At 39.6% G+C, this 27991-nt stretch overlaps 2 protein-coding genes across 2 annotated transcripts in view; both read right to left on the reverse strand.

Moving 5' to 3' along the window:
• Positions 1-27991, reverse strand: part of LOC140231283 (dolichyl-diphosphooligosaccharide--protein glycosyltransferase subunit KCP2-like) — a 175773-nt gene that overhangs the window by 111700 nt on the left and 36082 nt on the right. The gene's annotated exons all lie outside the window — the stretch shown is intronic.
• On the reverse strand, positions 191-27989 carry LOC140231181 (vacuolar protein sorting-associated protein 33B-like). Its single transcript, XM_072311329.1, has 14 exons — positions 27876-27989; positions 23494-23574; positions 22870-22931; positions 22456-22505; positions 21393-21460; positions 19619-19664; positions 18781-18875; positions 17039-17143; positions 15288-15465; positions 9439-9509; positions 6998-7084; positions 4793-4886; positions 2353-2430; positions 191-369 (listed from the first exon to the last, which is right to left on the reverse strand). The coding sequence occupies exons 1-14, from the start codon at positions 27987-27989 to the stop codon at positions 191-193; spliced, it is 1308 nt and encodes a 435-aa protein (XP_072167430.1).

Consider the following 27991-nt stretch of genomic DNA (forward strand, 5'->3'; position numbering starts at 1 on the left):
TAAAGTCTGACATGCACTTACCTGGTATGTAAAAATACAACAACAAAAAACTCATTTTCGCAAATGTGTAAGACACAAACACGCAAGGAAAGAAAAAAAAAAAACTTCCCAGACAACATCAATCAATCTAACATAATTTCAATTTGCCAGGCGTATCATCAGTGTTCAAATTTGTCTGTGTGTATTAACATTAAAGAAGGAAAGCTTTCAGCATAGTGTTGTAAGAATTGATTTTCAACAACTGTTTCTTTCGGATGTGCGTGAAGGGGACTAAAAACTGGTTATTTAAGCTATGTTGCCATACCTGCTTATCAATTTGCTCTTCCACAAATGTGAAGTTGTCCTTCATGTTGCTCCCTTCAAGCATTGCTGCAAAATAATAATAATAATAATACTTATAATTTTGACAGTCACAAATCTCAAAAAGCGTAACTTGTCAAGAATTTCTACTATCATCATTTCTTCTTAAAGAAGGCAGGGGAAGAAGGAGAACTTCATAAATAATCAAGTCAACCTATCTTAATTTGTCCATGAGTTTATCTTGTCAGGAAACTGTCCCCGCGTTCACATTGGTCCCCGCGACGCGGGGACAGCCACAAGAGATCTTATCTTTTTTACGACTGACCGTTCACATTGGTATCTCATCTGTCCCCGAGTTGTGGGGGCACTCTGGGGCTTGGAGCGAGCTCTGCCACTTGAATCCAGGCATAGCGCATGCGCACATTTGATGACCACAGCTGGACGCTATCAATTGCGCCCCAAGGTCACTCTCCCCTCCAAATCTTGTCCCCGTACCCGACTTGCTTCGCGGGGACGAGGGGACAAGTCCCAGCGAGCGTTCACATTATGGTTTTGGAGGAGAAAGTCCCACAGCTCGGGACTTTCCCCGCGTCGCGGGGACCAATGTGAACGCGGGGTGTAGCATCATTTCATTTGAATTTTAATTACATTGTAGGTGGGTTGGAAAGATTAGGTACGAGTTTTATTGTAAAAGTGGACATTTTCTTGCGAGTAAGTTTTCATGCTATGCAGAGTAGGACGAATTCCGCATGTTTTTGATTCCATGGAATTGAGACATTACATAGTAGTACATACTGCAAGCAGAAATATTTGTATGCTTTTACTGTAGTTATCTACAAGCTACCTAAATAACAACTCACAGCACTACGCTGGATTTCATTCAAAAATATTGTGTTAGTAGACATCTGCAAAGTCTGGATATGAAATGAGTCATAGTAACATTAGCTTATCTGTACATTACAACTGCAGTGTACACCTTGTGACTTGGCAAGCTAAGCTTTCCCAAGGAAAACCCACTGTAAAACTTAGTCATTTAATTACAAACCATTGATCAATCCAACCATCCAAAAACAAATCCTACCATCCCTCCTTCTGGACATTTATCCATATATTTATCCATGCACAGTCACTCTATTTATCTGCCTATCTATCTATCTATCTATCCTTAAATGAATCTATGTCTATACACATATATTGATTATTCATTTATCCATCTATCTACCATTCAATGATTCTATCTCTGTATGATTAAAGATATTAAAGATATATGTGACAAGCTACAACAAAAGGATCCAAAAGTCGGGGGAGGACAATTTTCTGAAAATGGCATGACATTATTCCCTTACTCTTCTTCTTTAATTTCATATATAACGCAACTCATAAAAGTACTCGGTTGCGGAGATATCGCTGATTTTACTAGCGCATGCCAAGTGGTTGAGGAAATCAGAGTTTCAAGAAAAAACACCTTCAAAGTTTTCCTTCCGACGCTATCATAATCATGGGGAGGGGAGACACTTTTCACCGCTTTGACCTCCGCGATGTTCATTCAAGCTTAACGCCAGCGGTCTACACATGACCAATCAGTAATCAGGATGCCACGCACTGACCAATAAGAATACTCCCTCGTTGCAAGGGGCGGAGTCTAGCTGCAGCGCTAAATCCAAACCTTCGGACATGTTTCTGTTACGTTGAAAGTCGCAAAACCATGGCCCAGAAAAACGATGATTTCTTGCCTTTCCTTTGATCATTTAGCTTCGAAATTTTGGCAGATGATAGACAAAACATTAGACTACAAAATTATGCAAAAAACAGAAATCCGATTGTTTGGACCAATTTTGATGATGTAATTTCACACTTGATTTTCTCGGCTCAGCCTTCAGCGACTTTAGGATCCTTTTGTTGTAGTGGGTCACATATATTCATCAATTCATCCATCCATCTATCTATCTATCTATCTATCTATCTATCTATCTATCTATCTATCTATCTATCTATCTATCTATCTTTATATCTATCTACCTATCAGTCACTTAGGTTTTTATCTGGCCGTACCATGCTCTGTCTGAAGATGCTCCTCAAAGTCAAGCTGGGTGTTCTTCTTGTCAATGATGACTTCACAAGCTCCTATGTCTGCAAAGTTTGGAAAATCAAAATAATCTTTGGATAATACCTTGCGCTAATGGGCAAAAACGAGCGTATAGCCCAGAATGTCATCATCAAGAGTACCAAAGCTGGGCGTTTCATCTTTAGAGATAGGGCATTGTGGAGGATGGTGGATGTAGGGTGTGCAACAAGGCAAAGGGCTCACTAGAACATATTTTGTCAGCATAGGAGGATCATTACACGCCCATACATGGAGGCACAACCAGGTGTTGAAGGAGATGGCGGGAGTGGCGAGGGTGGCAGTCGAGGCGAGGAAGAATAATGGGCCTCCTAGGGCGAGGAGAATTTGGTTTGTGAAGGAGGGGGTGAGATGCAGTGTGAGAAGGAAGGGTCAGGGGGATGATGTTGGAGGGATTTTAGCAGTGGGGGACAATTGGGAGGTGCGGGTGGACGAGGGGAACTGTACAGTGCCAGAGGAGGTGGTGGTGACTGCCCTTGAGCCGGACATGGTGCTGGTGGCTAGGTCTGTGCACAGGTTAGCAATGGTGGAGCTGACTGTGCCATGGGAAACGAGGATGGATGAGGCAAGGGAAAGAAAGTTGGATAGGTATGCTGAGTTGAGAGAAGAGTGTGAGAAAAGGTGGTGGAGTGCGGAGGTGCATACTGTGGAAGTGGGGTGTAGGGGATTTGCTGGACGATCGGTAAGGAGGTGGGTCAGAGCAATGGGAGTAGGTGGTAGGGAGGGGGAAGGTGGATTAAGAGGATTTGTGGGGCAGCGGAGACAGGATCTGCATGGATAGTTGGGAAGGCTTGGGGGGGGGGGTGGTGGGAATAGGGGGTGTAGAGAGAGTGTTGGGAATCTGTAGTGAAGAGAGGTAATTGATGCAAGTGCTCTTTGAGACGCCATGGGGGTGCTGTCTACGGAATCCCAACACAGCACAGGCCAGCCAGGGGGAGGTGTCCAGTACTTAAATGGCCAAAACACTGGTGATCCCTGGTGTGCTGCTGACGACCCATTGGCATTGGCGAAATTAACACCTTTCTGTTTATTATCCTCCCTTCTAAATAGCATATCAGACCTTCGAGGTGAAGAAATTTTGTTAAATAATCAACGGCAAAGCAGAAATTTACCAGCATAAATGGAATCTGGAGCAAGTCCACTATTCAAACAGCATAAGACCGCCATCATTACAGTGATGCCAACCCTGAAAACAGTATCATGGTGTTCATAGGGGTGAAAAGGGTATTTTAGGTGGAAAACAGTATTCTCATCTTTCCTGCAATATACATGAGTAGTATAAAAGATTGGGAAAAACAGTATCTGCCATAAAACCTGCCATATTTTTGACCCCCAACTCCCCCCCCCCCCCCCCGAAAAAAGCAGTACTAAATATTGCAACAACAACAACAACAACAACAACAACAACAACAACAACAACAACAACAACAACAACAACAACAACAACAACAACAACAACAACAGTTGGCAAGTCTGTAATTATTATTACCTCCACCAAGGAAGGAGGTTATGTTTTTGTTATCGTTGGTTTGTTCGTTAGTTAGTTTGTCCGTGTGCAAAATAACTCAAAAAGTAGTTAACGGATTGGGATGAAACTTGCAGGAAAGGTTGAGAATGAAACAAGTAAGAAACGATTAACTTTTGGTAATGATCCAAGAATTTTTTGGGAATTTATGAAGGATTTTTGATATTTTGGCAGGTAGGGTCAATGAACTTGGAAGTTCAGGGTGACCGTATTTGAGGTTTGCATGCCGCACTAAAGTGCGTGCTCTAGTTTCTGCTAGGGCGAGGCGCGCCGTGCAGCTGAGGGTTTATGACATAACAAAGGCTTCTATATTGGGATATCGGGCGACTTTCATCATACAATGCTATAAGTATGGGTGGAAATCACTGTATATCTCTATGGAAGAACAAGATCAGTGGTGGAAATGAGCTGCATGCTTGGTGGAGGTCTGCGCTCTCAGAGTGCTTTTCTAGTTCAGACTGTGAATGTTATTATCCTTTTCCTAATAGATAATACATTAAAAGATAAATCCTTTGGATTTGTGTTCCAAGGTCTTTTGAGAGGAGAGACAGAACATATGTCAGATTGTTAACCCGTTAAGGACATACTGATTTTGCTACAACACACATTTCCCATAGACACCTACCCGAGTATATTCGGCACTCGTCCTCAACAGGTTAACAGAGTCTTTCACTATGTGCAAAAGTCCCCTCATTTTCAATTCGTGACATAGAAGTGTGTATGACTACCTCTCACATCAGTTACATGCATATTAAAGAATGACAAGGTTGAAGGCGTGTTCACACCAGCGTATGTTCAAACCACGTGAGGTGGGGACTAAGTGATTCTGCGGCTTCTCCTCTTACGTATTGTGAGCGACTTGTATTTCTGCTTCAGGTCCTTCAGCTCGGATTGCACATAAGTCTTCATGTCCCCTATATTACTCAGTTGTCTCCCTTTCTGCAGGGTGAAACAATACAACAACAACAAAAAAAAAAACAGATTAATTCTCAGCCAATCACAAGGGAAGGAAGCATAGACACAAGTAATATTAACGATATTTGCGTAAGAAAACAACAACAGTGAGATTTCAGAGCAAACCAACAACAAGGAGAGAGAGACAAAGTTTGCAGACCTGTGCCTCCTAAAATTCCCTTGGAACATTGTACAGCGAAGGGGTTACTTGTGTATTAAAGTACAGTCAATGTGAGCATAGGTGTGGTAAGTATACATTTTTTGAAATAGCTGATTAACATTTTGTTTGCAAAGCTTTACCAACATATCTAACATTTTAGGTTTTGTCAGGGTTCATTAACAACTGCAGTCAAATTCGAAGCTTTCATTGTCGCAGTTTTTCTTGTCGCAAAGAGATTTTGATAAAGTTTTTCTCGTCACAAAGGAATTTTGAAAATATAAGCAACAATGAAAACTTTCTGAAAATTCAGTTGCAGCTGTTTACGAACTTGATCACAACTGTTTACAAACCCTGATGAAATCTACAATTTGCTACATTTGCCACTCAGCCAGATAACCCCCATGTTCCAGATATCAAGCATACTGCTGAAAAACTGACAGAGGGAATGAGTTAAATTCACAAGTTCTGTGATTTTCATTCAAAAAAGCTGTTACCATGGCAATGCATCATTTATGGAGGAAAGGTGTAACTTGCTAATCTACTAATTGTCCACATGTGTGCTGACTCTCAAGTTAATCGCTTAAAACTTGAAAAAAAAAAGTTGTGGGAAAGATGACTAATTTGAATCGGGTCACCCTTGAGTGATCTCAGAAACCCTTCCTTAGGGGTGGTATTCTGAAAATCTTCCTGAGTTTCTTCCTAAGTTTCTTCCTAAGTCGGAAACGTAGGAAGTGCCTAGGAAAGACAAAATTGGTATTCTGAAATTTTTTCCTAGGAACTTCTTAATGCAAATTAGGCCATCCTTATCCCCGCCCACGTCCTTTCCTAAGCCAATACAAAATGCCGTATCACAAGGAACTCACCAATGACAATCACATATTATTATGACGTAGGGTCAAATACATGAGTGCGCGGCATGTCCCCTTTCTCACGCTCATTTCGCGCATCAAAGTACATGTGCGCGTAATGACTGACAAGCGTGCCTATCATGATGCTTGCAGTTTGCTATTCTTAACAACGTGTACTTAGGACAGGGGTGGAGCTTTCCTAAATATTTTCCCAAAATTCTTTCCTAAGTGCATTCTAGAATACCAACTTCTTCCTAAGTCAGAAATTTGCATATTCCCGCCCCCTTCCTAAGTTTCTTCCTAAGTCTACTTAGGAAAAAACTTAGGAAGATTTTCAGAATACCACTTAGGAAAAAAATCCTGACTTAGGAAGAAATTTCTTCCTAGGAAGGATTTCAGAATACCACCCTAGGTCTATCTAACGACTACATATCGTTCTCACGTCAAAAAGGAATACAAAAACAACATACAAATAGTCACAGATGGAAACCAGAGACGCACACTCTGAGATTGTAGAGATTCCACGACGAGAAAATACCACTATGAAAACAGCCTTTCCTGTTTTGCTTGGTCTATTTCTCTTAACTTTACATTGTGGCTTTCCAGTAATTTGTCTCATGGTAAGGCCTAGAATCTGATATCAAGGAGACACACACGTATGGGAAAACATCTCTAGCCAAAGGGAAGTACATAAACCTCTTGACATTGAGCACCAAACAGCTAGAAAGCTGCGATACTAGTGTGTAGCTACTCTGTTATTACATTGCATTGCATGAAAATAGAAAAATAAGAGAAGAATATCAGTGAAAATTTTGGGGAAAAAAAATCAAGCACACACACATACAAATTTTACCAGCTGTAAAAGCTTACAGAGTATGTGACAGACAATCAGACATTGTAATTCACAGCTTTTTTACCCCCCCCCCCCAACAGAGAGAAGGACATTTTTGAAAAACAAGTAAAATTGGCCTTCAAAAGACTGCACAAGTCTCCTTATACTCAGCAAATACAAAAAAAAAAAAAACCCAAAACACTGAAATGAATCTATCATATTCTGACACCACACATCGAGAAAGCGTAGAACTCACGTTGTATCCCGTCTGCACCATTTTGGCCGTGGCACTCAGGTAGGAGAACACGTGAGAGATGTGGCGATTTCTGATGTCTTCAAAGAGCTGGGAGAAAAGCAAATGGACAGACAGGCAGGGTGACCGTTGGCAAGCACGACTCATTATAGTCAAAGGTCTGGTTTATGGACCTCCTACATACAGCCTCTCTACAAGAACTACACACTGTAGCCAATAGTCACTTGTCCTTGTGGACCTGCCTTGTGAAGTGTGGTTGTGCTTTTAAATTTAGTCTGTCACATCTAGCCTTCTTTATGTTTTCATACTCTCCCACATTTAACACACATACCTACCATTACTAAAGGAACACTTTATGGTGTAGAAATCTTTGTGTATTTTAAGCTCTGTGATACTAGTACACACACAAAAACAACAACAAAACCAACAATAGTTTTGCTTTGTATTTTTCAACATCACTTCGTGTTATTACTGGTAAACTGTCATACTTGATCGAGTGTATAATTTTCTACCTTTTTTTTTTAGCAATAATTCATTCTTGAAATAGGACCAGAAATGGAACATTTTGCTGTGATGTGTGTTGTCAGTACAGAGGCCAAGGTTTGAATGTCACACAAGCCTTTTGCCATTCAAATGTGCTGAACCATAGATGACCACGACCCATCCATGAAACATAGATAAAGGGGGATAAAAATGTAACCATTCAGCCAATAATACTTGAATTACAAATACTAGCCACTTTGGAAATGAGACCAATTGCATTATTGAATGTTAAACTTTACGGCCATGATGAGGGCAATATCTTTTGGTAAAACTGTATCTCCTACTAAAAAGGCTGCCTTCAATTTTCATCATGTCATTAAATATCAATTTATATCTCTGTCAGATATTTGTCCTACTCTTTACTACACAGCAATTCAAATTATTTACCTTTGGATGTTTGCAAGCTATATCAAATTGAGCTAATGTTCAAAATCAATGCATCAATGGCATTTATCATAGTAACCTAATACAGTAAATTTGAATTCATGCAAAGAGTTCCTGCACATAATATTCAAAATTAAATGACAGATACAAGCTGTGAGAAAGCTTGGAAAAAAAAACATATTAAAATAAGCAAGTTAATTTGGTATAACTTAATACACATCTACCCATTCATCTTGGTTGACAGACCCCACTGACATGGTAACATACAATCACAGTTTGTGAGCTTTGAGATGCTTCAAAAATGTTGAATGGAACAAGACACAATTTTAATCAGTGTCATGGAACAAATAATCAAGTATAGCATCACATCTATAAGGTTAAAGGAGGACACATATACTTAATATAATTCACTACATCAACCATAGTGAATGTGGGGGGGGGGGGGGGGAAATAAGGTGTGTGCGTATCAAGTCTTATAGTGCTTTGCTCTTCACTTGGCACATATGCTGGAGTACTTGCTTCGTTCATCAATTGACACAGATGCCTGGAAACTAATTGTCAACTAAATACACCATACATTTAGCGAGTCTAATTTTACGTGAATCGCAACTTGCCAACAATTTTGTGAGTGGTTAAATTCACTATCATGGAGTTCAATAATGAATGGAGAAATGCATGCGTGCATTTATATTTTACTACGAGATCAGAGTTAATAATTTTGCGTGTTGTTAAATTCGCAAATAGCACCTACACTCACGAAATTTGCAGAAAAAAAAAACAAACTTGCAAAATATATGGCATATACAGTAGACATCTAAATAGCTAAATAAATCCCCCTAGTGGGATTATGGCCTTCCTGTAAGATTGAAGCACATTGCTACACCTGAGTGGTCTTGCTATTTAACTTTACAACTAGCCGACGTTTGGCCAGATTACTGAATGATAAAACTTGGCAGGTTAAAGGGTTGGTAAAGTATCGGTTGAGATTTGACTTCAGGTTTCCGACTTACTTGTGAGATAAAGAGAAACCTCTTGTGAAAATAGAAAGATCATACAACCCTAAGAGGAATTCAAAGTTTGTTTCATGAAAACTGGTTTTGAAATGGCCGAGATACTCAGAAACAAAGAGATCCTAATAGAAGGTGAGGCCCATCTTTTATTAGGACCATTTAGTTAAGTTTGTGTTTGGACATGCCAACTATTTAAAAACTTGCATACCTTTAAGGAATTGTATACTCTTTAATATTTCATAAGTGGTTTCTAATTATCTTGCAAAAAGTTAAAATCTGTATTCCCATCTCGACTAAAACTGTACCTTATTTTGTTAAGTTTGTGTTTGGACATCTCAACCATTTAAAAACTTTGAATGCCTCATAGAATTGTATGCTCTTTAATATTTCGTAAGTGGTTTCTAATTATCTTGCAAAAAGTTTAAATCTGAATTCCCCATCTCAACTACAACTGTACCATCCGTTTAAGCAGGGCATACAAAGGCTTAAGCCAATACCCAATCTCACCTGGTCTTCTGCTGTCAGGAGCAATCTCAGGCTCTTTCCTCCAGTCACCTCAGGCCCAAACTCACAATAACCTGGGAAACAGAAATAGAGTTGGGAATAAATACAGACATAATGAAATAGCAATGGAATGAAAATGTAAAATCAAACGCAAACAAAAGTGGAAATGGGGTGGGGGTGGGTGGGTGGAATTGGCAATAGAAAAGGATTCTTCCTCCCGTCATCTCGGGCCCAAACTCACAATAACCTGGCAGATGGAAAACGATGTGGAAATGAATACAGACATATTAAAAGAGCAATGGAAATTAAAATGGAATTAGAATGTAAATCCAAACAAAAGTGGAAATGGGGTGGGGGGGGGGGGTGAGAATTGGCAATGGAAAAGGATCTTTCCTCCCGTCACCTCAGGCCCAAACTCACAATAGGGCGGTGAGTTGGCTCAGTCGGTAGCGCGTCTGCCTCACGATCACGCGGCCCGGGTTCGAACCCGAGTCTGGACTGAGCAATGTTGTGTGTAAGCATACCGTCCCCTCTAGCAAGAGGCAAAACATTCTGTCCCTCGGATAGGACATAAAATGGAGGTCCCGTGTATGAGAGAGTAACAACTCATGTACGTATTAAGATCCCGCTTCATTCATTCATCGCAAAGAGCAGGGTGTTAAACCCGGTGAAGTGGTCCCACCTCACATCCAACTGGACCCCATGGAAGACCAGCTTAACGTAGCTGAATATGGGCTATCCAGCCATCTTCTCAGATGGAAAATGAACAAACAAACAAAACAAACAAACAAACAATAACCTGGCAAATGGAAAAGATGTGGAAATTAATACAGACATACTGAAATGGCAATGGAAATTGAAATGGAATGAAAGTGTAAATGCAAGCAACAGTGGAAAGGGGGGGGGGTTGGGAATTGACAATGGAAAAGGAAAGGCTCTTTCCTCCAGTCATCTCAGGCCCAAACTTGCAATAACCTGCGAAACGGAAACAGATGAGGAAATGAATACAGACATACAGACAAGGAGAGGGAAACTGAAGCTGAATGAAATTGCAAATACAAACAAAAGTGGAAATAGGGGGTCTGACCACGGAAAAGGAGTGCAAACAGGAACAAATAACAGAAATTGAAACAGAAATGGACATGGACGGGCGAATGGAAACACAATGGATATTGAATGGGATATCGGAAAGGGAATGTACAAATGAAAATGAGAATAGGGAATGGAATGGCTGTTAACATGGATGTGTAAATCATATGATAATGAATGTGAAATCAACAATGAATTTTTTTCAAATGATTCAGACTCAACTTGCATCTACCCCTCTCTAGATTGCCCCAATATCCCACCAAATGCTGCCATCAAAAGACTAAGATTACAAAAAAGAAAGAAAGATTGATAATTATACTTCATTAACATTCACTTTGTTCTATTGTTTGAGCGCACACGCATGCTGCACATGCTTTTGCTTGCTCTCCAAAAAAGCTTCTGATTGCTTGTTTTTTGGACATTTCATTTGATTATACTATTACCACCATCTATGTAATAGTGCTCAGAAACTGCTAGACAAGTTTCTATCAGTGAAGTGTCGGTTTTACGCAGTATTTTGATATATTCATTTCTGGATGGATTTGGATTTGGATTTTGCTGTACTCAGTGTGCCCTGTGCTTCCTATGCATCACTGTGTAAGTAGCACATTCTACTATGTTCCTGCTTGGATGAACGTGAACATCTGGATTACAAGTCAGGCACAATGCAGCCTATTCATCTCAGAGTATTTGTTGCTCTTTGTCTCTGTGCTTTTCTGAGTGATCCAGTGCATTGCAGTGGCCAGTCTGCCCTACATCCTTTTCATCATGGGTCATTCACCAGAAGGCACTTTCTAAAGAGGAGAATTTTATACAGTCCAAACTGCACTGCCTCCTTTCAACTAGACATTCTCCATGATGGCGATGTTCATCCAAACCCAGGACCCAACACCCAAAATGGAGAGATATCGCCTGCGTCAGGTTGCCACGGCACATCTCACCATGGACAACGTCAAATCAAGTACACCCCAGGTGAACTTCTGCGATGGAGACATACCAAACTGCAACTCCCGCGAGACGTTTGCGACATCATCAAGTCTTGTGCAATTCAACGAAAGAGAACACGGAGAGGAACTCGAGGAGGCCGCAAGAAGAATACTGTCTCACGTAACAACAAGCCAATATCATCCTTGAATCTCCAGTTGTGTTCCATGAACGCCCAGTCAGTGTGTAATAAGACCGCTCTTGTTCAAGATTTCATCTGCGACAGCAATGTCGACTTGATTGCCATGACGGAAACCTGGTTAAAAGACACACATTCGGCAGTCTCTCGTGAACTTGTCCCTCCCGGATATCGTCTTGTTCATCGACCGAGGAGTGGCCGCCGTGGCGGTGGAACTGGCCTTGTCTTCAGAGAGACAATTGATGTTCATATGGTAGATGCTGGTGAGAAGGACTCATTCGAGTTCGCTGAGTATTCTATTTCATATCACACGTTTCATATGAAATTGATCAATATTTACAGACCGCCGTATTCAGAATCACATCCAGTGTCGGTTTCATCATTTATACCTGAATTTAATGATTATATGCAGTGTCACTTGTTGTCGAATGTACCCCTGCTAATTACAGGAGATTTCAATATTCATGTGGATGTTATCAATGCTGAGTCAAGATCTTTTTCGAGTCTCCTTGAGTCTCTTTGCTGCAGGCAATTGGTTGATTTTAGCACACACACACGTGGTCACACCCTTGACTTGTTGATTTGTCGGCAGTCAGATGATATTGTCATCGGCCAGCCCTGGCCACATGGTTCTCTGTTGTGTGATCATATCCCTGTTATGTGCTGTCTTAAATCATACAAACCTCCATTGCCTTTCAAAGTATTGTCTTTTCGCAGGTTGTCTACGATTGATATTGAAAGCCTAAAAACAGATGTTGTTGAAAGTGAACTGTGTAAGCGCATACCAAGTGATGTCAATGAACTGGCTGTATTGTATGATGCTACACTGAGTGACATCATTGATAAGCATGCACCTGTTGTAACAAAGAAAGTTGTTTTGCGTCCCCAAGTACCTTGGTTCACTGACACTGTCAGGGCCGCGAAACGGAAGAAAAGGAAGGCTGAAAAGTGTTGGTTGAAAACTAGGAAAGACATAGATTGGAATATTTACAAGTCAGAACGTAATTCTATGCTGTATTTGTTAAATGAAGCCCGCCGAAAGTATCACAATGATTTAGTCATGGAAAACAAAGACGACCAAAAACGTTTGTTTCACGTGGTGAAGTCTTTGTTGAACATAGCCAATAAGCAACCTGTAATACCACAGCACATTGACAAACACACCTTTGTGAATGACTTAGGCAAGTTTTTTCATGACAAAGTAATGAAAATTCACGTCGACATTGAGTCAAGATTGAACGTGCTGAGCAAACCATTCACAGATTCTCTTCAAGAGACCTCACACAGTGCACCAATGTTCACAAGCTTTAAGCCACTCTCAGAGCATGATGTTGAAAGACTCATATCTAAGCTCAGTAAAAAGTCGTGTGCATTAGACCCAATGCCTACAAAGATTCTCTTACAATGTGATAGCGCACTGATTCCTGTTTTAACATCCTTAATCAATCTCTCTTTGGCAACTGGTCAATTCCCCTCACAGTGGAAACATGCTTTAGTTAAACCCATTTTGAAGAAGGCTGGTCTAGATATGGAGTTTTGTAATCTGCGGCCTGTGAGTAACCTGAAGTATGTATCTAAGTTGGTTGAAGGTGCTGCCCATCAGCAAATTGTTGATCACCTTAATGTTAATGCACTCCTGCCTTTTAACCAGTCGGCTTATAGACAATTCCACAGTACTGAAACAACACTGTTAAGAATCAAGAGTGACATATTGATGGCTATGGACAATCAGAAAGTAACTATATTGCTTTTATTAGATCTGAGCAGTGCTTTTGACACCATAGATCATTCTCGCTTAGTGAAATCATTGAACACTTGCTTTGGCATTGATGGTGTTGTTCTGAAATGGACCAAGTCATACTTAGCAGATAGATATCAACAGATCGATATAGATGGTACTGGTTCAGATTTTTTCCCAGTGCCTTCTGGAGTCCCACAGGGGTCTCGGCTGGGCCCTCTGTTCTTTACTTTATACACAAGTAATCTGATCAAAAATGTGTATGAAAAGTTTCCTGGTGTATCCTGTCACTGCTATGCAGATGACACACAGATGTATTTGTCGTTCACACCTGACGCACTTGCTCAGCAGCAAAGCATCACTCACATGGAAATATGTGTTAATTATGTACGTGAATGGATGCTGCAAAACAAACTCATGCTGAATGACAGTAAGACTGAACTGTTATTGATTGGCACATCCAAGCAAATATCTAAACTTTCTTTTGATGGGATATCAGTTGGAAGCACCGTCATAAAGTCATCTTCCACTGTTAGGAATCTTGGAGTGTGTTTTGACACACATCTGAACATGGTAGCACACATCACAAATGTGTGTAAATCATCATACCATATGATATATAATCTTAGACGTATCAGGAAATATTTTGATGAGAACAGTATGAAAACGATCGTTCAAGCATGCATTGTCAGTAAATTGGATTATTGTAACGGGCTATTATATGGACTCCCTGATTCTCAAGTTGGGCGCCTGCAGCGAGTCCAAAACTCCTGCGCAAGGCTTATCTGTAACAAACCCAGGTTTTCAAGGATTATTCCTCTTCTGAAAGACTTACACTGGCTTCCGATTCGTAAACGAATATTGTTCAAGATTTTGTTGATTGTGTATAAGTCACTCATTGGTCAAGCCCCCAGGTATATATCCGAATTATTAATATTCAAATCTCATAGACACAGTCACAATTTGCGCAGTTTTAAGGACACTCTCCTTTTACAAATTCCAACATGTAAAACAAAAGTAACACTGGGAGACAGAGCATTTGCCTGTGCTGCTCCCAAACTCTGGAATGATCTACCATTAGAAGTCCGGAAATCCCCAACCGTAGCAGTTTTTAAATCACGGCTAAAAACACATCTTTTCATTTAATTGTTTATTATTATTAAGCACATCAGAAGCTTTTGCAGCGCAGAAGAATATATGTCTATAGGTTTTGCGCTTTATAAATTGATATATTATTATATTATTATTATTATTTGATAAGTTTTGGAAAAATGGAATTTGGATTTGATCTGATGAAGGCTTTGTTGGGAAAAATTGGTATCCAATGGCCTTTTTTTCCTATACACTGTTAATTATTCCCATTTTACCTCATGTGACATATCTGAAGGAAAATAGGGAAGGATATGTCAGTCAGCATTAGAGACACCAAGCAGTCCAAGAACAAAAGACAAGAAAACAAAGCAAAAACCAAATATAACTCATGAGAACATTGATACAGTCGTATTTGTGTAAGTTACTATGTCATGAAATCTAGGGCTCGACAGTAATGGTGGCCCAGGGCCACTAAAAATTGGTGTCGGCCCACCAAATATATCTTTTGGTGGCCCAATTGGGCAACAAAGATTAAAAATGGGTTATGACTTTTGCTTTTATTTTGGGCCACTACATATCTTCTTCTTTTTTTTTGGACCACTAGAATATCACATTTCATTAGTGGCCTGAACGGGCCACCAGACAAAAAAGTTAGTGTTGAGCTCTGACAAATGAAGATTTCAGTTAACCTTAGTGATCTCTACTACTCAATCTCAGTCTGATATTTCTTCCTTTATCTTTGACATGTCACATCAATCACAGTTGTTGATTATCAAGAAAGTGACCAGAAATTCGAAGAGAGCCACTGACCGCTGCTGATGCCAAAGGTCTCATCCACCAGTCCCTCGTACGTGGTCTGAGTGCACATTGGGGTGACCATGTCGCACTCACGGTCAATGAGGAACAGGTGGCCAATCTCATTCTTCAGGGGCGACTTCTGCTCCCCACCTTGGAGGGACAAAAGGGTGTTGGTCATGTCCCACACCATCTGAGCGAGGGGGAATAATAGAAACACAGTATAAAACAAAACAAATCAATCTAAATTTATACTTATTAACATATGTAGGCTGATTCATCATCATCTTGCATTCAGTAGCTTATGAAGATGGACGAAATCTTGTTGACAACTGTTTCAAATGCTGTGCATAATGAAAATGTGTGAACTGCCCATAAGTATAGCTACAGGGGATATTCCAGTTTAAAAACCCTAACTAGGCCGGGGGGGGGGGGGCCTCCGAGGCCCCCCCCTCGACGTTTCGCGCGATGTATCGCTAACGCGAAAAGCTATCGCCGCGACGTTTCATGACTTTTTTCTGTCGAGTCTCCCGCATCTTTTCATACCAAATTTGCGATGCCCGAGTGCACGGTTCCGAAGTTTCGCATAAATATGTATGTGCATGTCAGACCAAAAATTGCTCAAAAGCATGAATTCGTGTACAATTTCAAAGGAAACTGTGCTTACAGTCAAATTTCATAAAAGCATGATTATTTTGGGGTTTTATTGATTAAAATCAATTAATAACATATTTTCTTGTTCGGAGCAATGTCTTGGACAAGTTTCATCGAAAAAACAATGGAAAAAATAAAGTCGAAAAAACAAAGAAATATATAAGAAATTCAAAAAACAATAAAATACTTAAGAAATTTTTTCAGATGGCTCAATTTTTTTCTCTTATATTTGCTTAGGACACTAAAAAGAATATTTGCACAAAAAAATGTGCCCATTTTGAGCTTTATTTTGTGATTTATACCAAATTGTCTGATTTCATTGCATCATTATGCATAAATTAGCATAATTTAGCATAAATGATAATTTTTTAAAATCTAACTTCGTAGTACTTTAGATTACATCATAGGCAATGTGTGTGCCAATTTTCGTCGCGATCGCGCGGTCGACGGCCGAGATCTGGAGGGGGGGCCTGGGAGGCCCCCCCCCCCCGGCTCTATGATCTACCTAAATAGCCCGGCCTAGTTAGGGTTAAAGAGCATATATATGCAGTGACTCAAACCCAAAACTGTGTTTTATTTCACATGATATCCTATACTGAATGCTTTTGAGAATGTACATGTATGCCAGAAAAATTGTAATATGCACTCTCTGCAGTATGTAGACATGATTGTTCAAATCATACACTCCAAAGGAATTACCACAAAGCTTTCACTTCTTTTTATTCCTGTCATCTTTCTTTGTTTTTCCATGTGAAAATCATAACTATCAATTTCAGAAATGACACAAAGGATTACGTAATGGAAATCTACCAGAATGTGAACCCATGCAAATGAGAACAAGTACACACAAAAACAATAACAAAAATCATATAAAATATCAAACATCTTGATGAAAAATAGTTGAGTATTAATAGACATGTGCCAGTCTCCCTTTGTCAACATTTAAATCTGATAAACCTCATAAATCCAGTAAGCGCAATATTTGCTGATCAAGAGCTATTACTAAAACCACTGTTGTCATATACAAGGTCTTTTATTTATTTAACTTGTAATGAATCAATGTCTTCTAAACTCTTACAACAACATTCATACAAAGTTGCTCAATGGGTCACCTTTGAGCAGCGTCCCTGGTAGTAGACATGAGGAATGGTCCCGAACAGAGCTTGGATGTTGACGAGAGATGTTGCTATGGTATGGATCCAAGTCTGGTCGCCATCCTGCCAAGAGGGGGAGACATTTAACGCTTGAGTCAAGACTGCACACAACAACTAGAAAAGCACTCTGAGACCTCGGACCTCCACCAAGCATGCAGCTCATTTCCACTACTGGTCTTGTTCTTCCATAAAGATATCAGTGATTTTCACCCATACGTACTTATAGTTATAGCACTGTGTGCTGAAAGTCGCCCGATTTCCCAATATAGGAGCCTTTGGTACGTCATAAACCCTCAGCTGCACGGCGCGCCTCGCCCTAGCAGAAACTAGAGCGCGCACTTTAGTGCGCGCATGCAAACCTCAAATACGCTCAGCCTGAACTTCCAAGTTCATTGACCCTACCTGCCAAAATATCAAAAATCCTTCATAAATTCCCAAAAAATTCTCGGATCACTCCCAAAATTCAATCATCTGTTACTTGTATCATTCTAAACCTTTCCTGCAAGTTTCATCTAAATCCATTAACTACTTTTTGAGTTATTTTGCACACGGACAAACTAACTAACTAACAAACAAACAAACAGTAACGAAAACATAACCTCCTCCCTTGGCGGAGGTAATGATACTATTATCCCAAGCTTCCCTCCACATGATTTACAGTTCTTATATTTTACAGATGCCATGGAATGGAAGCATCTGCTCATTCATACAAGAAACAATGAGCCAGTAAAAAAAAAAAAATAATAAAATTCACCACAAAGTTTGTTATTGTTATTGTGGCACCATCACATTGTTATTGGCAATGATTGACACTTGACACCATGTGCAGTTGCTTGGATACTATGATGACTGTGGGCATAATGAAATACAAAATCAAATGTACTATTTCAGTTTAGAAAGTTGCAGAAGGATCCTAAATGCTGTATGATACTTTCTTCTTTAACCCTGGCATACATGGTGTGATAAATTGTACTTTCTGGGAAAAACCTGCCGGTACTTCCAGAACTTGTGATTTTTTATCCTTATACTGTTAACCTGTTGAGGGCGGGCTGATTTTGCTCCAACACACATTTTCCACAAAAACCTAACCCAGTATAATTGGGAATAGTCTTCAATGAGTTAAGGAGTAAAATTCTGCAATTTACTTATGATGAGACACCTCAAGTAAATGGCTACGGATTTCCAAACAAGTTCTGTATATATGTATAAAAATGGATATTTTTGCAGAAGCAATTTTTCGCACTCGGTTGGTTAAGATGAATTTTGCATGTTTTTAATTCTGTGGAATCAAGGCATCAATTACTGGAACACATAGCAAGCAAAAAAAAAAAAAAATTGCATGCTTTTATTTTGTGGCTGCGCGAAATGCTCGAAAATTTTCATACATCACGAAAATTTCCACTTTGACAATGTTGTCTTATTGTCCACGGATCTCTCTGGGGAGACTGTAGACATACTAAATGGAGATCTTATACACGTGTGTGTGTGTGTGTGTGTATTCAAAGAGAGAGAGAGCAGTATTCTTATGTTTGAATTTTGTATTTTGTCATGAGATACTGACAGTACCTTGGTAGTTGGTTTAAATTTTACAGAGGATTTGAATCTTCTTGTTCAATAACAACAAATATGCATAGGAATCCAAATGTGTATCAAATGGACATGTACATGTATTTGAGAAATCGACCTGGTCATTGACTCACCAAAAAAAATAATCTGAAAAACTCGGGCAGCTCCAAGGACAAGACATCAGTATCAAGAGGAAAGAGATCCAGGCGAAATTCTTCCATTGTAACATCTGGATTGGGGGGGGGGGGGGTAGAAGTAGAAGGAATTATTTGAAATTGATGTTAATACTTTATTTTCAAACATTGCAACCCTACCTCTGGGCCTGTGCAGACCGTTGTATAAACCTGAATATGTGTGGATTCTATGTGCCCTTATGTCACTGCTGTCAAGTTTAGCTATGATTTGCATTTTTCACATCTCATGACATCAAGACCAACAAATATTCCTAGTGGTGCTCAGCCCTCACAAACATGTACCAAAAAAGAATCATATCAGACAACTTTCATTCTTCAACAAGGACACCTGTATACAATACAAATTTGCCTCTAGAAATTCAGTATGAGAAGAAGGTGTAAACGTTATGATCTTTGAACTTCAATGCCAAAACTTCAGGGTTACTGTCAGCTAAACTATCAAATCAAATTAGCTCAAGCCAATGTACAATTCCCCCAAAGCTACATGTAGGTTGAACAATTTTACCATTAACATGAAAGATGATGAAAAAAATATATTCAACCCATCTTATTAGTGCAAAAACCAGACTATTGCTCTCTCAGTGGCTAGATTGGGCCACAAGGGAAAACATCCATAAAAAAAAGAGAGAAGCCTTCACACACCATGGCATTCCTTCACAGGTAGGGATTATAAGAAGTACTTTTGAAGTATGTTATTGTCAAAATACTCTGGAGGGTAACTCACAATGAGAAAAGAATATATAAGTTGAATTTCATATTCCCCATACAAAACACTCACCAGCAAATACACCCTCTTCTTCCAGAATCATATCACAGACATGTAGCTGGGAAAAAAAGAGAGGAAATAAATGGGGGGGGGGGGGGGGGGAGGGGGAGGGGAGATATGAACAGAATGAATCTGATTGACAATTGTTAACCACAGCAGAAAATCGAAGAAAATTGAAGTTTCTCTAATCATATCAAGTCGAGATATTGTGACCAGATAATAAGCTCCCAAAATTGAATCTTTCATGCATTTCCCCATTATTTTACAGGAACAATAAATAATGGCACCATGGTTATCACAGAATATCGTTTAATATACCAGCACTAGATTTATTGGAATTAAGTCAAATGCAACACTGACTTGAGTGGACAATGAGTGACAACAACACTGAGTAACTAGAAAAGCACTGAGAGAGCACAGACCTCCACCAAACAGCTTCATTTTTCCCCAAATACACATGCTGAAAGTCGCCCTTATTTCCCAATGATTAAAGAAGCCTGTTGTGTCTTGGGGTCTACCTCATCAACAGCTTACTGCACGCTGCGCCTTGAGTGTGCGCTCTGTGCGTGTATGCACACCTAAAATATGAGCAATCTGAACTCCTTCATTTGATGACCCTATATGCCAACAACAATCTTTCAACAACAACAACAACAAAAAAAAAAGAGTATCCTCGATCTAGATGGTTATCCAGATCACAACCAAAACTTAAAGTGAAAACAAAGTTCTGGTAAGGGCTTGAGAACCCGTCTGGCACCATTTCATATTTGCTTGCAATATATTGAAAGAGTCTACAAAGAAACTTACCTGGCTGACGCGGTTTGTCGGAATGATGAGTCGTTTTGGAGTATTTTGAGAAAAATAATAAAAGTCGGAAAACCGACTTTTATTCCAGAAGGCTCCAGACTAACTCGGTCTCAGGGAGAACTCGACCCTATTTCAGACAATTTACACGCAGTTCGTGATCGCCTTATTCTACTGTATAATACCAAATGAGGCCTAACTGAACAGACAGGAAAGTGCGTGCTAATCCTGTACAAAACAAATGGACAGCGCGCGGTCCTCAAGCCTATACGCACATCACCTCAGTTGCTGAGATGCGCGGTATTTGAAGTTTTTGTTGTTGTTTATCAAGCGTCTTTGATTGTTTTTAGAGGTGCTTGATAGGCGCACACTAATTTTGCATGCGCGCCAAAGAGGTTTTTGATGTGCGCATTGTAACAACTCAGACCATTACTGCGAGTAGCCAGAACGCGAAGCGCTAAAACATAGTTTATACAGGCCGCTCCCATAGTACAACACTGTACAATCCAGAGGGACAACCAATACAACTCAGCCCGCCGTCAAAGCGAGGCCGAGTTATCCCCGAGTCCGAGTTTAGTCTGACCCCGTTCGGGTAAGTTCTGAGACTGAACCTTTTTGGTTTATATTTCGCATTTTTGTTGTTACCCATCGAATATCTTGTTATTACAGCGTTATTCTGCACATTTCCTAGGCATACGTTCACATTTGGGAGCGAAATTTGACAACTTTTGCAGGCGTACCAGAACTTTGTTTTGGCTTTAATCATTTGTTCTTTGTGTCATAATCAACTTTTCCTGTAGGTTTTATCAAAATCCTTACACAACTTTTTGAGTTATTTTGCAAAGTGACAGACAGACAGACAGACAGAAAAATAAACAAACAAACAAACCAGAAAATAAACAAATCAACCCCGACAAAAACCTAACCTCCTTGGCGGAGGTACAAAAAAAGATACCATCCATGAATATCATTATCCTCTCACCTTTCTTGGAACAAAGATTATAGAGTACCGTCGTTGTCTCTCGTTATGTTTGTCACTTCGAATCTGACCTGGATACAAAAGTTACACAACACAAGATGTTTCTTAGAGCAAATAACAGTTGGGCACTCCTGATATTTTGCTACTCTCTGGTATGCATTCTACATAAAAGTTTATATGTGTATGCTCTCTATTTCCACCTGAAAAAAATATGCAGCAACAGAGTAGACCAAGTCAGGCAGTTTCATTCATTAGTAATTAATCACTACTGTAATGTTATTGCATTCATGTATAGCACTAACAAATCAAACGAAAACCCCTTCATGCACTTACAAGTTACAATACATATATGTAATCTTCGTAGCTTTATTTTATTGTACATACTGAAGTAATAAAAGGCGACCCTTTTGTGCATATTTGATGCATTGTCTGATCTTGTTAAGGTAAGATAATACAATGTTGGAACATCACCAATTCAAGTACCTTTAGCAGATTGTCCTTACTATTACTCCTTTAAGAATAGGGTTTAATAAAAACACATAACTGACGAAGAGATCAGATGCCATTGATCATATTGTTGACTGAGAGCCAGAAGGGCATTATAACAATTTTTGGAGGGTATTGAGCAAATTGGTATCACAATGTATACCTTGATCTCCTCTACACTATGGTGTATTTTTTTTTTCAGTAAAATGTGACAATTCAAAACCACAAGGGTGTTAGTTTACCTGATATTTGGAATAAGGCTTATAAATCTACCCACTTTTGATTGAAAAAACTTTTCATTTCATGAAAACTGATTGCTTCGCTTTCATTTATGCTCAAATCTTAGAATACGATAGCGCCCTTCTGGTTCTCAACTGATGATATTTATTTCCCTATCACATCCACCCTCTGGAAAACTGAATAGAATCTCTTCATGTTTTAATAATAAAACCTAGAATTTCATCCAAACTGGCGATACATTTAGACAATTGAGCTGTTTCTCTTCTAAATGAGGGAAGGGGGGAGGAGGGGAATTGGGTTGAAAAATTCACAAATCCAGAGCGACCACACCAAACCTTACTTGCAATGCGCTGGATCACATGGGCTGATGGTCTGACCAGATACATACGCCTAACGGGGAAAAGAGAAGAAGGAACATTACGCACTGCTGTAGACAAATACTGGTATGCATTCACACACTCAAGTTTGATTATGACTTGCAGTGAGATCTCTTGTGAAATATAGATCTTGTCATCTGAATAATAAAGATGGCAAAACATATAACATACAAAAATTTCTTACTGTGTTAAAAATTGAAAGTTTTCCTTCACAGCACTTTCAAACTTTTATCCAATTGAAGGAGGTTGAAAAAAATCTGGAGTAGACATATCTCTCCATAGAATATGGTGTCATTCTTGTCATGATAATAAGACATAATTTATTTCTGTATCTGTAAGATGTGAATACAACAGAACAAAAAATTAAAATATGTTACCCGTAGCCACCTCCCGCCAAAGAGTCTGTGTCAAGCTTGAAGATTTTGTCAACTCCATGGCTCTGGGGAAGAAAAAATATATGAGAAGATTCTAAAGATGGATAGCAGCTTCATGCAAGTGTAAAATATGACATTTGTCCAAGTTCACCAGGGAATTTCACAGAAGCAGGAGCAATATGAAAAGTCAGTCAATACCTGCTCAGTTATTCAGTTCATGGATCTCTACATAAATCCCAAATGAGGATTTGTATCTGAAGTTGGTATTCTTTCAGAGGGTTTCTGAGGTTGATAGAATAAGTAATGTACAAATCCCTCTCCAGGATGTCAAACTTTGTGATTTCGTGAACTTTAGCAGTGCAGATGTGTGGTGTTTTGATTATATGTAGTTAATTTTGTCATTTAATTTGAGTCTCACTGCACTAAAATCTGTCAGAGACATAAACATATTCATTGATGGGGACAAAATGTTTAAACTCTACACTGAAACTCACCCTTTAATTACACAAATACTACTTCAAATCTGTAATCCTAACTTTTCAACCCTACCAGTACCACCATGAACATATTTTTTGCAAATCATTATGTCATACGTCTATACAGAGTAACAGTAAGAGGACACATTACCCTTAGCAGTTGCGCCCCTGCTACACGGTCCAGAGGTCTCATTAAGTCTGGCTCTATCACTAAATCTTTGCCACCGGGCATCTGGAATGAAAACAAATACACAAATTGATAAATAGCATCAATACATACATTGAAAAAAAAAAAAAACAATCGAGAGGCGAATGAGCTCACAATTCTACAACAAACAGCTGACTGCAATTACTTGCAATTTTGTCAAGATGTGCAGAGATGGTCTAATCATAATGTAGATTCTGAACCATTTGTAATCATCTAAGCCTAACTTCAGGAACAATAAAATATCAAATTAAACTTGATGGCAGCTTGCTAGAAGGAGCTAGCTTCAGCAGATAGGCAGTGAGTGTCAAACCATTTTTGAAATGGGTCTGCATCTTGCTTAACCAATTGATGACGAGTCCCGAGTATACTCTGGCAAGTGTCTATGGGAAATGCGTGTCCTCAATGTGTTAAAAATCAGTAAAGACTGCTTTTAAACCCTATGGCCCTAATTCACGAAGGTGGTACAAATGAAACCATGGTTTAAACCATGGACAAAAACCATGGAGTGCCAAGTGTCCCACGGAATATTTAGTTACGAAATTGGTCATTTCGTCGACAAAATGACCGTTTCGTTAACAAAATTATTGTTTCGTGGACGAAATGTTCATTTAGTTACAAAATGATGTCATTTCCTTACAAAATAATCATTTCATCGACAAAATGACTGATTTCGTAACAAAATATTCGATGCGACACTTGGCGCTCCATGGTTTTCGTCCATGGTTTAAACCATGGTTTCATTTGTACCACCTTCGTGAATTCAGGCCTAAGTGTCATTGAGTCATTCAAGAAATATCAAGTGATATCTATATGGCTAATCTGAGTTGTCTATTTGAATGAATGACATCTGGCATCTAACTGTGATAGTTTGAGGTTTACAGTTTCAGTATGTAGTGGAGCTACATAAGCATGATAATGAACGTGACTAACTCCAATAGCGTTACAAGACAGCAAGTCATCAGCTTGAAATTTCCTTAATACACGTATTACTATTATAAGTGTTGTTAGATTTCTGAATGTACACTCTCCCTCCAACTGGCAACTGAGATCTATCTGACTTTTTCATTACATGGCTGACCCCACTTTTGAAAACGTGGGGGGCCCGCTTTATACTTGTTGTGCCACTTCTGGGTTTCATAAGCTAACAGGCAAAAAAAAAAAAAAAAAAGGGGTGGGGGCCTTCAGCACAACTTCTGGTGCCACTTCAGGGTTTATTCAGATGACATGCAAAATACCACACAAAAACAAAAACAAAGGCCTAACCACACTCACAATTTCTAGCTATTTTTTTCTAGTGCCACTTTTGCACTTCGGGGTGAAACAAGTGGGGGGGGGGGGGAGGCCCAAAGTGGTGACAACCTATGTATTCCTATGCACGGTGCAAAAAAAGTGTGGGATATAAAGCAAACAATCATCTCCTATTTCTTGGGCAATGGATACATTGCGTCAGTGATCCTTGAGGTGTCTCGGAAATCCTTTGGCTTGGCCTGGCCTGAGGCACCTCACGAATACCATCGCCATCGCAGTTGATAATTACCGGGTATTTGCGTAATACTAGTATTTTAATGCAGTGGACTAAGCAACACACATACCCAAGAGCCACTCACACACACACACACAAATCCTTTTTTTTAATGATTTTTTTAACAGACGTTTTGTTTGTCTAGATCAATAGTTATATTATATTGGATGGCTCTGAATGGGATACCAGGGAATATTGCACGAGTTAGGGCCAATATTGCACGAATCGAAGATGAGTGCAATATTGGCCCTAACGAGTGCAATATTCCCTGGTATTCCATGAATCAAGGCCATCCAATATAATTATTATCATCTATACAATCAAGTAGAGCAAACATTTGTAAACTGCACAAAATTACCCGGCTTCTACTCGTTTTTGAAGTTGACTCGGCAGTCACATCCCAGCGCTGAAAAGGGGAAGCCCCTAAAACTGCGTACATGAAACAAACAACTAGCAAGATGCTTGCGCGCTTGTGAATTGTAACAAAAACGATGCGCACTAGTAGCAAGCGTTTGCGCATTCAGCAAGCGCTCGCGCAATAGACGAGACAGAATTGAATATGGTATGATCTTGAACGGCAAGTAACAACGATAGCCTATGGGGAATTAATACGTTGGCCTATGCGTTTCGTTCAATATGCTCTGATATTGAACGGTAAAAATTGAGCGGACTACAATACGCATTTTTAATGCGCCGCTAAAACGTCCTATATAGATGATAATAAAGTATACTGTTTAACTTTAATTTGTAGTGATTCGGTACTCAGCCCCAGGTCATTGTGAGTGCCTGTCATCAATCCAGAAACTCGAGAGGCTAGATCATACGAATATACACCATCCCGCGACCGACTGCATTCTCCCTGTTTATTTGGCACTAGCCACTACCTGACTAACAGTAGCTCAACTACACATCGACCACCCTTTTTTAAACTGACCGCGTAGTTTTTGGCGCACAGAACGCTTAGTATAGCAAGGGTACTAGGTCTCGCGCAGGGACTTAATGATCGCGCATAGCGTAACTGCGTATAGCAAGCAATATTACGCGTAGGACTAAGCGCAAAATTTGCCGATACGCCCATGGAATAAAAATACCTGACAACCGCTAAACATGAGAAGAAAGCAGGTAAGAAATTTTGATTTCAAACAAATTTTTCACTAAATTTCCAATTTTTTGGAACAAATTTTTCACTAAATTTCCAATTTTTTACCTTATAATTTACCTACCTTTGCTTAAAATCTTTTTTTTAAGGATGTTGTAGCCTAGACGTGTCGTCTCGCTTGTCTCGTTCGTATGATCGTAGCTGATAGAATTCGTAATTTGTTCGATCGATCGTTGATAATATTCTACGAAAGCCGAAGCACGCTACAGCCGCAGAGAGGGGCAGACACTTTCACGCATGAAACTACATAGGGCAGCTGCGCGATCTTTACATACCCCGAGAAGGTGAACGCATAAAAAAAAGTCCGACATACAAACGGCGACAGCGCACTACTCCGTCATCGTATCATCAGGAGATTCTGGGAGGTGATTTTTCTGCATTTTCGTGATATTCATTGAGAAATTCAGGTACGATTATGGAATAACTTCTATTATAAGAGCATTTCAAATTTTCGTGCGCGATATCTAGACCCCTCAACCATACAATACGGTGTTCAATACAACTCAGTTTGTGTGCATTGTCAAAACAAAAACAGCGGTCGATCTAAAAAAGGAGCGCCACCGCGGGGAGCTGAAAAGAGGCCACTCAAGTTCGACGTGATGATTATATAAAATATATAAATATTCATAAATGATTGATACACGCCTTGAATTTTAAAATAACAACAACAACAACGACGGCGATATTTTTGCACTGAAACTTCAAGTTCAAATTGAAAAGGGAACAACAGCATTTCTTAGTGCTGACTTTTCTCAATCACGTAGGTAAAGTTTTTACGTGAATTTCAGTGTAAAATATTCTTATGAAGAAAATAAAAATTAGGCGGTCGATGAGTAGTAACCGTTAGGACCAACCATACAATTTTAGCTACGCTTTGCTTTACGCATTCATTGCCTTGGCTTCACCGTCATGCGTCAAGAAAATAACAAGTTACATTCAAACTAACTATACACAGCCCAGTCGCTGTACATGGTACGTCGCGACAGGGCTGTACGCGCGCGACCACCAACCACTAGGAGAGCGACGTAATCGTATTACGATAGCTTTGAATTTTGATACTTAACATCATTTTTGTCACCTCAAACTCAACGAGTATACTTTTCAATATTTACTCTACATCTGATGCTATCAGTATTCAAATGTACGCAATGAAACTTACCGAAATTGATCATCATATCCAGCATGTCCACACGGTACACAATCTTTCACGCCAGGCCTAACTATACACAGCCCAGTCGCTGTACATGGTACGTCGCGACGTACCGACGGTCAGGAATTGCGCCAGAAAGTGTCATTTATTTGTTCCACGGACTTATCGCAAGTGGTCTCCATGGACCCAGTGTGGCGAACTATTCTTCTGTAATAGAAACATGCATTTAACGTGAGTAAAGTATTCTGTTTAAAGGAGAAAAGTATACATTTTCCTAAGTTTTGTAGTGCTAGTTGTGTTGAGGTTCCTCACTTTGAGGCTGCATGCCGCGCTCGTCAGACGCTGTTTTCGCATAGCGTAACAGCGTCTGGTCGGGCTACATTCAAACAGTCCCATTCGTTAAAATTCGTGTAATGCTCATTCTGATTTCTTCGTAACTGGCTTGGATTTCCTGTAACATTTTCATTTACAACTTAATATCACATCATACTAACAGACTCCAGTAGGTGGACCAGATGTTCCCTTGCGAGCTGCTTCAAAATTGAGAAATCAGGCATTCTGCTGGCAGAAGGCGTAGCCCCGTTACTTGCGCTCGATGAAGATGCCATTT

The sequence above is a fragment of the Diadema setosum genome, chromosome 7 (genome assembly GCF_964275005.1).
Source record: "Diadema setosum chromosome 7, eeDiaSeto1, whole genome shotgun sequence".
Taxonomy (NCBI): Eukaryota; Metazoa; Echinodermata; class Echinoidea; order Diadematoida; family Diadematidae; genus Diadema; species Diadema setosum.